Source organism: Triplophysa rosa, linkage group LG14, assembly GCF_024868665.1.
Source record: "Triplophysa rosa linkage group LG14, Trosa_1v2, whole genome shotgun sequence".
Lineage (NCBI taxonomy): Eukaryota > Metazoa > Chordata > Actinopteri > Cypriniformes > Nemacheilidae > Triplophysa > Triplophysa rosa.
This window is the reverse complement of record NC_079903.1, coordinates 23628562-23641387: the sequence shown is the minus strand read 5'-3', so window position 1 is coordinate 23641387 and position 12826 is coordinate 23628562. Positions and strand designations below refer to the sequence as shown.

The following is a 12826-nucleotide window of genomic DNA, read 5'->3' as shown; positions in this document are numbered from 1 at the left end:
AGAGAGACAGAGAGAGAGAGAGAGAGAGAGAGAGAGAGAGAGAGAGAGAGAGAGAGGGGGGAGAGAGAGAGTGTGAGTGTCTGCATGTGTGATGATGAAAGATGAAGATGAAGGTGTGTATTCTGTTCTGATATGACCTGTGGACATAATGTATACTGTGATCAATATCAAATCAATAAACATTTGTCATGCGGTTAGTCTGTGAGATTTATTTTCAGCAGAGATTTTATCTCACCGTTCCATTAACTCGTTTATCTTTAATTATAAATGTGATTTAAAACATCTGAAGACACATCAGCTCTACACAACGCTCAGGGTAACACCTGTTGCTCAGGTAGATGTGTGTGTGTGTGTGTGTGTGTGTGTGCGTGCGTGCGTGTGTGTGTGTTCATGTTTGTATATCCCGGTGGGGACCTAAACCTGAATGCACACAACACATGGGGACTCGTGTCACTGTGGGGACCAAAATTGAGGTCCTCATGGGCACAAAACCTTATAAATTGTAAAATATTTTGTGTGTGTGTGCGTGTGTGTGTGTGTGTGTGTGTGTGTGTGTGTGTGCGCGTGCGTGCGTGCGTGCGTGCGTGTGTGTCGTTACACAGTGAGTCATATGGTGAGTCATAATCACACAACGTGATGACATCATCAGCAGCTCAACTCTCAGCTAAACCTCATTAAAGACCAAATCACTTAATTTATTTCATCAAAACATCCAGAGTAGATTTTAAAAGATTTCTCAACGTTCAGAAGATTTTTAGGGTTGATGTTTTTGACTGTTCTACCAAACAATATTTCTTGTGGTTTGTAACACAATAAATTAAACATATTTTATAAGCGTGGTTCATCTTCGAACCAGATTTTTATTCAATTTAGATTTTTTATTGAAAACGGCATTACTGGTGTTGCAAAGCAATGAGAAACAGAGGGCGTGTCCAGTAAAAACCATTGACATAAGACTGAAGAAAATTCAGTCAGGGCCTGATCATAACTCTCTCTCTCACACACACACACAGAGAGAGAGAGATCTATTAAAGATAAATGCTTTTGGGGTTTGAATTCAAAATCAGAATTCATTCATTTCTTTATCTTAAATCAACTGGTTGCTCATAATAAAGAGTTTTAATAGAGTTAGTGAAGTATTAATGTGTGGTTAAAATCTGAATATAAATATATTGATTTACACAATTTACAGACGCTTTTATCCAAAGCGACTTACATTGCTTTATCCTACACATTTATCCATAGGCATGTGCAATCCCTGGAATCGAAACCACAACCTTACGTTGTTAACGCAAAGCTCATACCATTGAGCTACAGGAAAGCTGTAACAATGACAGAATCTAAATGAATCTAATATAATGTGAATATATCTGCACACAGTCATGCAGCATTTGTGCAAGGAGCCACACCTTAAATTCTCCCGCCCCCGCGAGACTCACACACACAACCCACGACACACACACACAACCCACTGATGAATCGCGACACCCCTGCAAACCTTTAGGTCGCGATTAAGATTCACCTGCAGTGACGCGCACTTCATGAATATTCACGTGTCATTAAAAGACACTGACGTCATAAATGCACCTGCTTAACTGACACAATATTAAAATAAAGTTACAATAACGCTCGTGTGTGTGGAGGAGGTCAGAGCGAGACAGAACCACGCCCTTCATCTCTCTCTCGTATGTTACACGTTGTCTACACTGTCAATGACGCGACGCGTCAAACGCCAACGCGCTGTTATAATCAAGGCAGCTGTGTACACTCGTGTCGCGTCGCGTCGCTCTCAGTGGTGTGAAAGAACAAAAGAGGCTCGCGGCCACACCTGCGTTATAGATGACATGTAGATGTATAAACGGTGAAGATGTGAGAAGAAAAAGCCACGAGGTACGCGGCTCTTTTCTGAGGTAAAAACCCCCACGGTGTAATGCACTTTCTAACAACGTTAGGGCAAGAAATGACATTCACGTCGTTCATTTGTCGGTTTATATAATAAAAGAAACGCGCATAACTCGGTTTACCGGCGCGATTCGTCCAAGGAGGCGCGTGAGGTGTGGTTCTATTTCTCCGCTCTGTTCTGACGTAAAAACGATGTGTTTAATGCTTGCGCTCGTGTTAAGACCAAACCTGTCACTCTTACATGAATGAATCTCTATTTTTAAGACAGAAACCTCTTCAACCGAGAGAAGAATCCTCAGACACGCCCTGAGAGCCATTAAACCTTCATCACATCAAACTTTCATCCCACGAGAAATCATCAAAATCCCTCTGAGACATGAAAATATCCGCATTTAGATCCCGAGAGCCCCTCATCACACACACCACACCCCAAAACTCAACACACACACACATTACTACACAACTCATAAACCTGACACACACACACTGAGTGACAGCCTGAAGCACTGGTCTATAAGATTAAACACACATTTACACATGTGTGTGTGTCCGGTTTCTCATAATGACATTTATCAAGGCGTCAAATGTTCAGCTGAAGATTCGGTGCGAACAAAAGAAATTGTGATAATAATTCACAACACACTGACGGCTCGCATCATACATCACACAGGTGACAGTAAATGTGTGAATAATGCAAATATTTACCGGCTTCGTTCTTCTGATACAGCACAGCATAGTCGTATCCTTTCGGTGTCTTGCTCCGTTTCCTCCTTTTTCTCTTCTCACTCTCCGTCTCTCTCTCTCTCTCTCTCTCTCTCTCTCTCTCTCTCTCTCTCTCTCTCTCTCTCTCTCTCTCTCTCTCTCTCTCTCTCTCTCTCTCTCGCTCGCTCGCGCGCGCGCGCCGGCTGTATCAACAGCTGATGCTTCTGATGCTCAAACTCATCACAGTTCAGCCTCAGTCACACTCTGTCTGTCTCTCTGCACTGCCAATGTGAATAATCCCACCCTATAAACCCCCTCTCACACACACACTGATGAACCAGTTGAGCCCACCCCCGCGCGCGCGGCCCCGCCCTGATCACACTGGCTGTGAATGATTGAACACCAGCGATGTGTCCGGAGGGCGGCGGTCCGTCTCAGCGTCTATATATTCACACAGTGGATGCGTGAGGTGCTGTGTGTCGTTGACATGGTAACAGTGCAGCGAATCAACAGGCTCATGTGATGGCCGCCGGGTGTGGATAGCGCTTCTCTTAGGGCTCATTCTCTTAGTGATGACCCCGCTGACCTCACCCCAGCACCCACACGGGGAGATTCCTCTGAGACTCTTTCTGACCAATAAGCACAGCAGCAGAACATCATCATCATCATCCTGAACACAACGGTAAAGAAACGTTCAGCGTGTCTGTGAAGGTCAAACCACCCACATGAGCTTTCACTCGAAGTCAAATCAGAAAAAAACACATTACACATGATGCGTGTGAAGAAATAAACACAAAGTTACATTACACGCGTGTGTTATTCATTTCTGTGATTCACCTGCAAGCACGAGGCTGTCAAAGCACGTAAAAAACTCTCTGTGGTTTCAACTCGATACGGACAGTTCATTTTAAGCAACGGTTGGGTTTGAACGCAGTATTTGTAAGACTGTAAGATCAGTCATGTGACACTGACATGTTAGCAGAATGAATGAAGAAACACAACTGATGAATAATGTTCTGACAGGAGCCCAGTCACAGTGCTGGACATTGAGAGATTTAATCTTCTGCAGAAGAGATCTCCAAATAACATTTCTCAGTGATCCATCGATCTTAATTTCCTTCATTTTTCTGTGATCACGCTAGGGGTACTTTACAGCATTATTGTGTTTCATTCAATAGTCAGATATATTCATGATCATCAATATTAACACATTCATATGGAACTACTGTCATGTAGCCTCTCGTTTACTGACTGCATTGAAACATGACGTGACTCTGGACCACAAAACCAGTCGTGAGGGTCAATTTTGTGAAATTGAGATTCATACATCATCTGAAAGCACAGATCATGCTTTGTATTGACGTGTGGTTTGTTAGGATCTGACGATATCTGGCCGAGATACGACTATTTAAATCTCTGGAATCTGAGGGTGCAAAAAATCCAAATATTGAGAAAATGGCCTTTAAAGTTGTGCATCAGAGGCGCTGTAGCAGGCCGTTGCTAACACCGGACGCAACACCACATGATAAAAGACAATAGAACACATTGTAATTTTACATTTTGTCCACACTGGATGCGACACGACACGACAAACGCATTAAAGGGGTGATGCAACGGTGTGTCATGCATTCTGACTTCTTTACAATGTTAAACGTGCTGTCTTCTCATGCTTAACATGGTCAACTTGTCAAAAAAACGAGTTGGATGTATGACGTAGTATTTCTGTGCTCGATACACTCCCCCAGTGTTCGTACAGGTTTCGGAAACTTTTTTTCAAACATGAAAAATCGTTACGTAACAACGTTTCTTGGTCCCTTATTGGCCAATTCTCCCGGCAAAGAAATGCATACGCGTAACTCAGCAAGAGAAATAGCGCGCCCATACGTCATCACCCAGCGATAGCGAAGAGAACGCCCACGCGTGAACTATAACCGCGTTTCACTCGTGTATGAGTTGTGGCCACTGCTGCTGTGAAGGATTTTTCAATTTGTATTATACCAAGAATCTGCAATGGCACAAGAGAAGGGTGTTTTTCACTGTGAGGGAAAGAAATCGTTGTTTAGCTTTCGTAAGAACCCGGAGGTAAGACAACAGTGGATGCAGTTTGTTTTTCCCGGACAGCGACGGAGTTGCGAAAATGTTTTTGTTTGTGAACGTCATTTCGAACAGGATTGCTTCTCAAACAAGTACCAGTTTTACTCTGGATTTTCAAGTCACTTGCAACTGAATGACAGAGCGTTGCCAACGAAAAAAGTGACCGTTTTGGATTCTGAACCACAGCCGATAAGTAAAACTTTGTGAAATATCTCTGTTTTGTTAGCAATCGGCGTCTCAGTGCATGTAATGTAAACAACAGGATCATTGGACCGGTGTCACGATAGCAGTTAGCCATTGCAGAGTTTTCAAATAGAAAATACAAAGCGTTACTTTCTATGATATTATGATGTATATGAAATTATGGCTTTTTTAAAGTCTTACCAATGTATACTGGTACGGCACAGGATTTCAATTGTGTTGTAATCTTTTACGTGAGCTTTCACAAGCGATACATGCCCAATATGAGCGTTACAGTAAATTCCATAAATGTTTGTAAGTATGAATAACACATACTGCGGATGTAGAGTCTCTTTGGGATGATGTAATGATGCATTTACATGCATTTGATTTGTTTACAACCAGAGGTGTCCCGTTGTTTATCTAAAAAACATTTCAAGTTTGCTCTCTCACCACCACACACACACCTAACCTACTGTTCACCTATTTTGCAATACAGGTAGCTGCTGAAAGTTGTACAGGAGTTGATTATGTCGTGAATGTAGAAGAGTACTTACAGGTTTGGTTAGTAATGCCTGAAATATACTGTCAATATAGCAATGTGATTATAGTGTCTGTTACAGCAGTAACTGTACTTATTTGTAACTTATCAAAATGTGTTTTATCACAGGAACCTTGGTACATTACAAAGTAGAAGAAGATGCTGCCGAACAAAAGACTTCTCAAAGATGTGGGAAAGCTGAGCCACTATCAACAAACTTCTGCTCTACAGGCATTTCATTCTGAGATTTGCACCGAAGAGTGTTGTTTTTCCGTTTATTGGAATGCTATGCTGGTAATAGTTTATATTTCACTTGTCAGTAAAACAAACTATACAGAAGAATAATTAGTGTCCACTTTGAATAACATACACTTGACAGTTGTTTCCTTTTACTATTGATCTTTCTAGACTCTATCTAGCGGGAATGCATTACAATGAAAATGCAGAACGTGAACAGGCAACGACCCTTGAGGGCACACCTGTGTACTACGTGATGTACCCAAAATCAAAGAAGGGGAAACCAATAGTCAAGCCAAAGAAAACAGAGCCCACTTTTGGTATGTCCACATATGTCTACTCTATTATAAATTTGCAGTTAAAATAATAATAAGTTGTTCTATGAATGTTATAAAATATATAAAGAAATTTAGAAATGAAACATGTAACAGTACTTACACAAGTGTAAAAATATACCAAGAGTAACAAAAATGTTTAAACCACAAACATTTCCATGCCAGGATACATCAGTGACCTCACGACACTGCTGTTCACGGAAGTGTTTGACAACCCTGAAGTCTTTGTTGAGGAACTCTCAAAGGAAAAATGTCCCATTCCAGAAGACCAGTCTGCGCAGTGTGACAAGCCGTCAAAAGAGGAGCTGGTTGCCTGACATGTGTCTAGGTTCAATCCAGTGGTGGCCGGAAGCCAACGCAGTTCCCACCAGCATCAGGAAACTCCTGGCAAATCCGCTGGACAACACATGCAGGAATGACCACACGCACATGTCTGCCGAGATATCACCAGCTGACAAAACTGCGATAGACCAAATATCTGAAACGTCTGGAAAAGAGTTGTGTACTTACTGCAATAATGTCAACATAAACCTCATATTTGTATTGATATCAACAATCATCTTTGCAGTGTATTAATGTGCATTGTTTATATGTCCTTGAATATACTATTAATATTTCTTAAAGTTAATTTGTTCTATGGAAAGTGTAGGAGCCATACTTTTCTACATGTTCATTTAACTATCAGTTTGTTGCTATATTGTTAATGTTGTTTATTTTTCGGAGTGTGTGTCCTCTATAGGTGTAGAGAAAACAAGGTTTCAAAGGATATGCCACCCCTGACAGGAAGAGGGCGCTGGTGCGAGAACACACAGTTTTTTGACCGTGCGCACTGCGCATTGAGCTAAGATGGCAACAAGCCTGCATGTGGCCTTTAAGTTGTTTTTCTTTATGTAGCAATTCAGTTTGGTTTTGTTTTTGATTGAATAAACAGTTATTATTTGGAACATCAGCAAGGCTTTCTGGATGTATTCAAGTAACTCAGCACGCGTCAGATTACTGCATCAACACCTCCCACAGTGGTTAAGAAACAAGGGACAAAATTGGAGATTATGAAAGTTTGATTTTACCACTACAGAAAGTTTGCTTACAAAATAAACATATTTTTTTAATTGCTTTGGTTTGATGATGTGATGTGACATAACAGTAAGGTTACATACAGTTAAACAAATGTTAATTTTAAAGTGACTCACTCCTACACCGTTCTCCTTCTGAGTGGGCCATAGTCAGCTCTGTAAATGTTAGTTATGTTCTGCAGTGTATAGACACTCAGGCAATTGGACTCCAGTCCAGGGTGTTCAGTCATACATTGCAGAGAGGTTGGTGCCTTACCTTTTAAAAATTATTACAAGACATCCTGTTACAGATGTAATTTGCAGTAACTCAACTATACAATTGCAGTGTTATTTTCATCATTTCATTTTATAGAATTAGGTAATGACTATGCAGTCAGTGTAACACATGTATGTATGTTTAAACAGTAATCCCTATTTATAAATATATGAATATAATTACATACAGACAGTTTACAAAACAACAGCTTTAAAATACTTGGATTATCGACAATGCCATATTAACAAGGAATAGACTATGAGATGTTATTAGTGCTAAGGCTTGGCGTAATGTATGCTCTACTAATTGTAAGAAGCGTTTGCCAAATGAATACATGTAAATAACATGAATACTTTTCATGACAGCATTACCTTCTCTATTTCTTGACAGCACACATTTTCAGCCTCTGTTTACACCTTTTAAAAATGGGCAAATAGAGAAGACAATTAAAACATTATGAATGGTGACATACAATTTTAAAATAGCAGCAAAGCTAACAAGGTATAACGATGTTTACCATATAGAGACGTCCATCTGTAGTCGTTGCTGCTGTGGTTCTTGTTCTACTACAGACTCGGGGTCCAATTCTGAATCATATATGTAAGGCTCGATCAAACTGTAAGCCATAGTTAACGTTATGACAACAACAAAACTTTTTGGTAAAGTATTTACATCCATGCAACAGCTGGCGGACGTCATGCAGAGGCTGCGCGTACTCGTCTTTAGCCTCCGCCCATTGGTACGCCCCCGGGAGATCGGCTTTCTTCGGAAATAATCGTACAGCTGTATCTTTCTTCTGTAAATGTGAGAAAACTAAACACTTTTCAGAGATATGAAGAACGCAATACTACTCTACAGGTACTCAAGATTAACATAAAATTGGCAGAACCGGCTTATTTAAACCCTCCTTTAAAGGAGACATCAGATGAAAAACCCCACTTTTTCTGTTTAAGTGCTATAATTGAGTCCCCGGTGCAACCCAGAAAACGTGAAAAATAAGAACCCAGTAAGTTTGTTTTGGTGTACCTTTCCCTGCAAGCATGTGAGAAATCGAGCCGTTCAGATTTCGCTCCGATTGTGACGTCCAAAGCGGATTTATTATAATGTTACCGCCCCTTAATCTACACAGTTCCACCCACCGCGCTCCGCCATTGTTGTTTTCACAAGCGACAGCGGTGTACGTGACGCCATGGCTAAAGTTCGTGGACAACATACAATGTAGTCACTGCACAGAGTCCAAACCTCGGAAGAGACAGGAGTGGATTTATTTTATTTTTAGTGGAAATCCATCAGAAACCATAAGTAAAAACCTGCTTGTTTGCGCGAATCACTTCAAACCGGAGTGCTTTATCAACCTGGGACAGTACAAGCAGGATTAGCTTCAAAGTTGTTCCTAAAGAGGGATCGAGACCGACTGAACGAGACAAGACTACCGATGTAAGTAATATTTATCAACAGTCTGAATTAACGTAAATGTACCGTATATATAGGAGGATAACGTTAGCATATGATAGCGAAGGGAGCTAAGTCAGTCACGGGCTAAATAGAACATTCAAAGCCAGTGTTAAACTTACTGTATATAGTGAAGATGGACACGTGGAGTTTAGCTGTATGAATGTTAATACATTATGTGCGTTAATATGTTCAGCTGCAGCAAGCTGTTTGTTTTGCTAATGAACGGGTGAACACTGGGGTTAGTTTCGTTTTAAACGTCTCAAATCATTCGTGCTTAGGCTGAAAAATCTGTCACAGCAAACTAGCTCTCACGTTGTGTGTGTAACGTTATAACTTGTGAATGACAAGCGCTAAAATCCATGTAATTCCGCTGAGATCTGCAGTGGATTCTGTGGATTTTAGGTAAGCATACACGCACAACGTGAGCGCATTAGCTGTTTGCTGTGACTGATTTTTTAGTCTCCGGACGAATGATTTGAGACGTTTAAGATGAAACTAACCGCAGAGGAGTTCAGGAAATATCGTTTAGCTAAACCATTGCCATGGCAGTACTACACGTGTGTTGTGTTGACACGCCGGACAGAAGAGGGGTGCGGTTCACTGTAACTCATTATCATTTAAAGAGACATGCACCAAAACGGGTTGCTGTGAGCAGAGCTGTTATTGACGAGGCAAGAAGGGTTTTGTTTACACAGCCATTGAGTGTTTTTAAGCAAAATATGTTCCAGACATTTCATGAAGTATAATAAATCATACCATCTTGTTGAAAGTGCTCGTCTGAGGAGACCTTTAACAACAAGCCTTTGTCGTGTAGCGTCCGGTGTAAGAAGAAACAGTTTTGTTTTAACACTCTCTATGAGCGATCGACGCTGTGGGGAGCAGATGAACCCAAAGATTTACATAGATACCAAACTTGAGTGGGTGAAGCTTGTACGCCTGTTTCCGGCCATTTTTGTTTGCGATTTTGTACTCGCACAAATAAAGTTTTGATATATTTACGATAGGATATTATATTTACTAAATATCTTCATGGAACACATGATCTTATCTTAATGTCCTAATGATTTTTGGCATAAAGAAAGGTTTAATGCCATCAGAGTGATCTTAGTACACGTGTGTCAGATGTCACTCAGACCATCATGAGTGTGAGATGCGAGACGTATAAGCTTCAGATATGAGTGTGTGTGTGAGAGAGACGGGTGGAGCTCTTCATGAAGTTTCTCAGAGGCGTCTGATTTGCATTCTGCTGATTCAAATGTTTTGCGCGTGTACAGTGTACGTGTGAATACCTTCAAGCCTGCATCAGACACCCTGAAAGCACCGCACCTCCACCCCGATCAGAGCGGCAACTGTTGCCAAGGTAACCAACACTGAAACGGCATCCTCCGACTCCAGCTGAGGGCGAAACTCCATCCACTCATGTCTGAATGTGTGTGCGCGTTCACGAGACCCCACGGACACCGCCAAATCCCTCTCTCTGCTGATGCTCTGTCTCCATGGCAACAGGCCAGAGCGACATCTAGAGCGGATGACTAGCACACACACACACGCATGCTGGATGAACACAGTCAAGCGTTAGAGGGCCTGTAAGATCTCTCGTGTTGAATCTAAAGGTGTTTGAAGAAAAACGAACAGAACTAGATAGTACATTTTCTAAAGAAACTGTGAGTGATGCTTTCATGGCAAACCGCGGAACTCAGCACTAGGGTGATGACACTTTAAGTATTTATGAATCTAACCAACCCCCATGACTCTAAGATGTTCTGATACAGAGATATAGGTCTTGCTAAACGGTTGCTAGGCTAATGTGTTTGGTTGCTATGGGCGTGGCTTGGCATCTGACAACTAAGGATGATGCTTCAAGCCACAAGTGAAACAAACCAACTCCCATGTCTCTACGATGTTCCTATGCAGATATGTTTTGCTAAACGGTTGCTAGGCTAACCTGTTTGGTTGCTATGGGCGTGGCTTAGCATGTGCTAATTGATGATGCTCTAAGCTATGAGTGAAACGAACCAACCCCCGTGTCTATACGATGTTCTAATGCAGAGATATAGGTGTTGCTAAATGGTTGCTAGGCTAACCTGTTTGGTTGCTATGGGCGTGGCTTAGCATATGCCAACTGATGATGCTTCAACCCACAAGTGAAACAAACCAACCCCCATCTCTCTATGATGTTCTGATGAAGAGATGTAGGTGTTGTTAAACGGTTGCTAAGTTAAGATGTTTTGTTGCTGTGGGCATGGCTTCGTGGCTTAATGAACTTCCTGGGCCACTGATTGGTTGCCTGAGTAATACGTGCCCACCTCCTCGTCTCTACGACACTGTACTGCAAAGATATCCATATGAACTTTTGATAATGGGAGTCAATGGGATCGGTTGCTAGGTTGCTATAAATGGTTGCTATGGGCGTGGCTTAATAGCTTTAAGATGATCCTGTGACACTGACTGGTTGTCTGAGTGAAATGAGCCCACCCCCTCGTCTCTACGACATTGTTCTGCAGATATCCATATGGACTTTTTATAATGGTAGTCTATGGGATCGGTTGCTATGGGCGTGGCTTAATATCTTCATAATGATCATGTGACACTGATTGGTAGTCTGAGTCAAATGAGCCCACCCCCTTGTCTCTAAGTGGTTGTACTGCTAAGATATTCAACACGGGACGTTTTACGCCTTATATGGGCATGCTTCCTGTGATTGGGAAATTTTGGGAGGCTCTTACACCCCAGGAGTACAACTTACACCCCATTGTGAGTGATGTTCTTATAGAGCCTGATAACCCCTTCAAATCGTGTATTATTTTCATGTTTCTACGATATCCTCGCTCGGAGCTACGATCCCTCAAAGTTGGGCGCAATGTTAAGTCAATGGGATTTTTCGGGTGGTTTTTCGCCCCCCTTTCGCGCACCCCCCCTTATAAAAGTCAGAGCACACCATTCCCGAATAGGCCCGTCGATGTGATGTATTCATTCATGGGTCTACATCAAAAGCTGCGGGACAAGTAGCGTGCCAAACTTTTGGCGGAACAAGAATAATTATAAGAAGTATGTGTGTTAGAATAACAATAGTTATGCTTTTTCAAAGCATCATTAATAATGATCTGATCTCATGTCTCTTACAGGGTGAACACACACACGTCACACACACACGAACACACACACACACAATCCATCAGACAGACACAAGAACACACACACACACACACACACACACACAGAAGATGCATTATTAACTCAGTCTTTCATTCAAATGAGATTTATTTATAATGTCCTAATGCTGAACATATTACAAACGCCCCTCAACAGTACACAGCAAATACATTTAGAATAACAAAACATGGCAGTTTATGTGCGAGTACAAAAAATAAATTTTCAGCGGTTATGAGAAATAATTCATAAGTTTATCAAGACTGAGGACCGGCATTAAACTAACGCTTAAAATACTAGACTGTGAATATATTTTATCAGATGAGTCAAAGATGATAAAGTACAGATGAACAACAAAGCTTTATACATCGTTACACAAACACGAACACATGTGTTTTAACACTGGGACTCGGTGATCTCTTTCTCATGTAGCGTGTAGTCAGGTTCATAATATAAGTCCTGAAAGAGAAAAACCACGGAATATCTCAGACACGTTTATTTTACACTGACACAAACATCTACATCTGTTGGCATAAAAGTGCTGAATTAAATGACTTTGAAGGAACGCCACATGTTTGTTTGTGGCTAAGTTACCTCACCGTTCAGCTCTTAAATGAGAGGAATACAGATATCAGCACCATCTCTCTGTTAAATAACATCAGAAATTCACCTTAAAGTAAAAGCAGCATACCGTCTTCTGCTGCAGCGGTGGCTGTTTGTAAAAATACTCCTCTCTGTGAAGACAGACACAAACATGATTCCCATCACATCATTACTTTATGTGCAGACAGAGAGAGACAGAGAGAGAGAGAGAGAGAGAGAGAGAGAGAGAGAGAGAGAGAGAGAGAGAGAGAGAGAGAGAGAGAGAGAGAGAGAGAGAGAGAGAGAGAGAGAGAGACAG

General features: G+C 41.4%; 2 protein-coding genes and 1 long non-coding RNA gene across 4 annotated transcripts in view; 1 reads left to right on the top strand and 2 right to left on the bottom strand.

The window, feature by feature from the left end:
* gap43 (growth associated protein 43) overlaps positions 1-2900 on the bottom strand; it is an 8612-nt gene extending 5712 nt beyond the window's left edge. Inside the window, exon 1 of the mRNA XM_057351411.1 lies at positions 2608-2900. Coding sequence (XP_057207394.1) covers positions 2608-2637 — 30 coding nt within the window. The 5' untranslated portion in view covers positions 2638-2900. The remainder of the gene's footprint in view (positions 1-2607) is intronic.
* Positions 2901-4657: 1757 nt separating this feature from the next.
* Positions 4658-7317, top strand: LOC130565268 (uncharacterized). The gene is made up of 3 exons (XR_008964349.1): positions 4658-5442; positions 5549-5976; positions 6157-7317. It is a non-coding gene; the product is annotated as an uncharacterized LOC130565268 (long non-coding RNA).
* A 4686-nt stretch (positions 7318-12003) lies between these two features.
* Positions 12004-12826, bottom strand: part of mpzl3 (myelin protein zero-like 3) — a 19448-nt gene continuing 18625 nt past the window's right edge. Inside the window, exons 5-6 of one of the 2 annotated variants that reach the window (XM_057351862.1) lie at positions 12617-12659; positions 12004-12384 (exon numbers count right to left, since the gene is read on the bottom strand). In XM_057351862.1, coding sequence (XP_057207845.1) covers positions 12322-12384; positions 12617-12659 — 106 coding nt within the window. In that variant the 3' untranslated portion in view covers positions 12004-12321. Of the gene's footprint in view, positions 12385-12595; positions 12660-12826 lie in introns of both variants that reach the window. The other variant, XM_057351861.1, reaches the window with a different exon arrangement.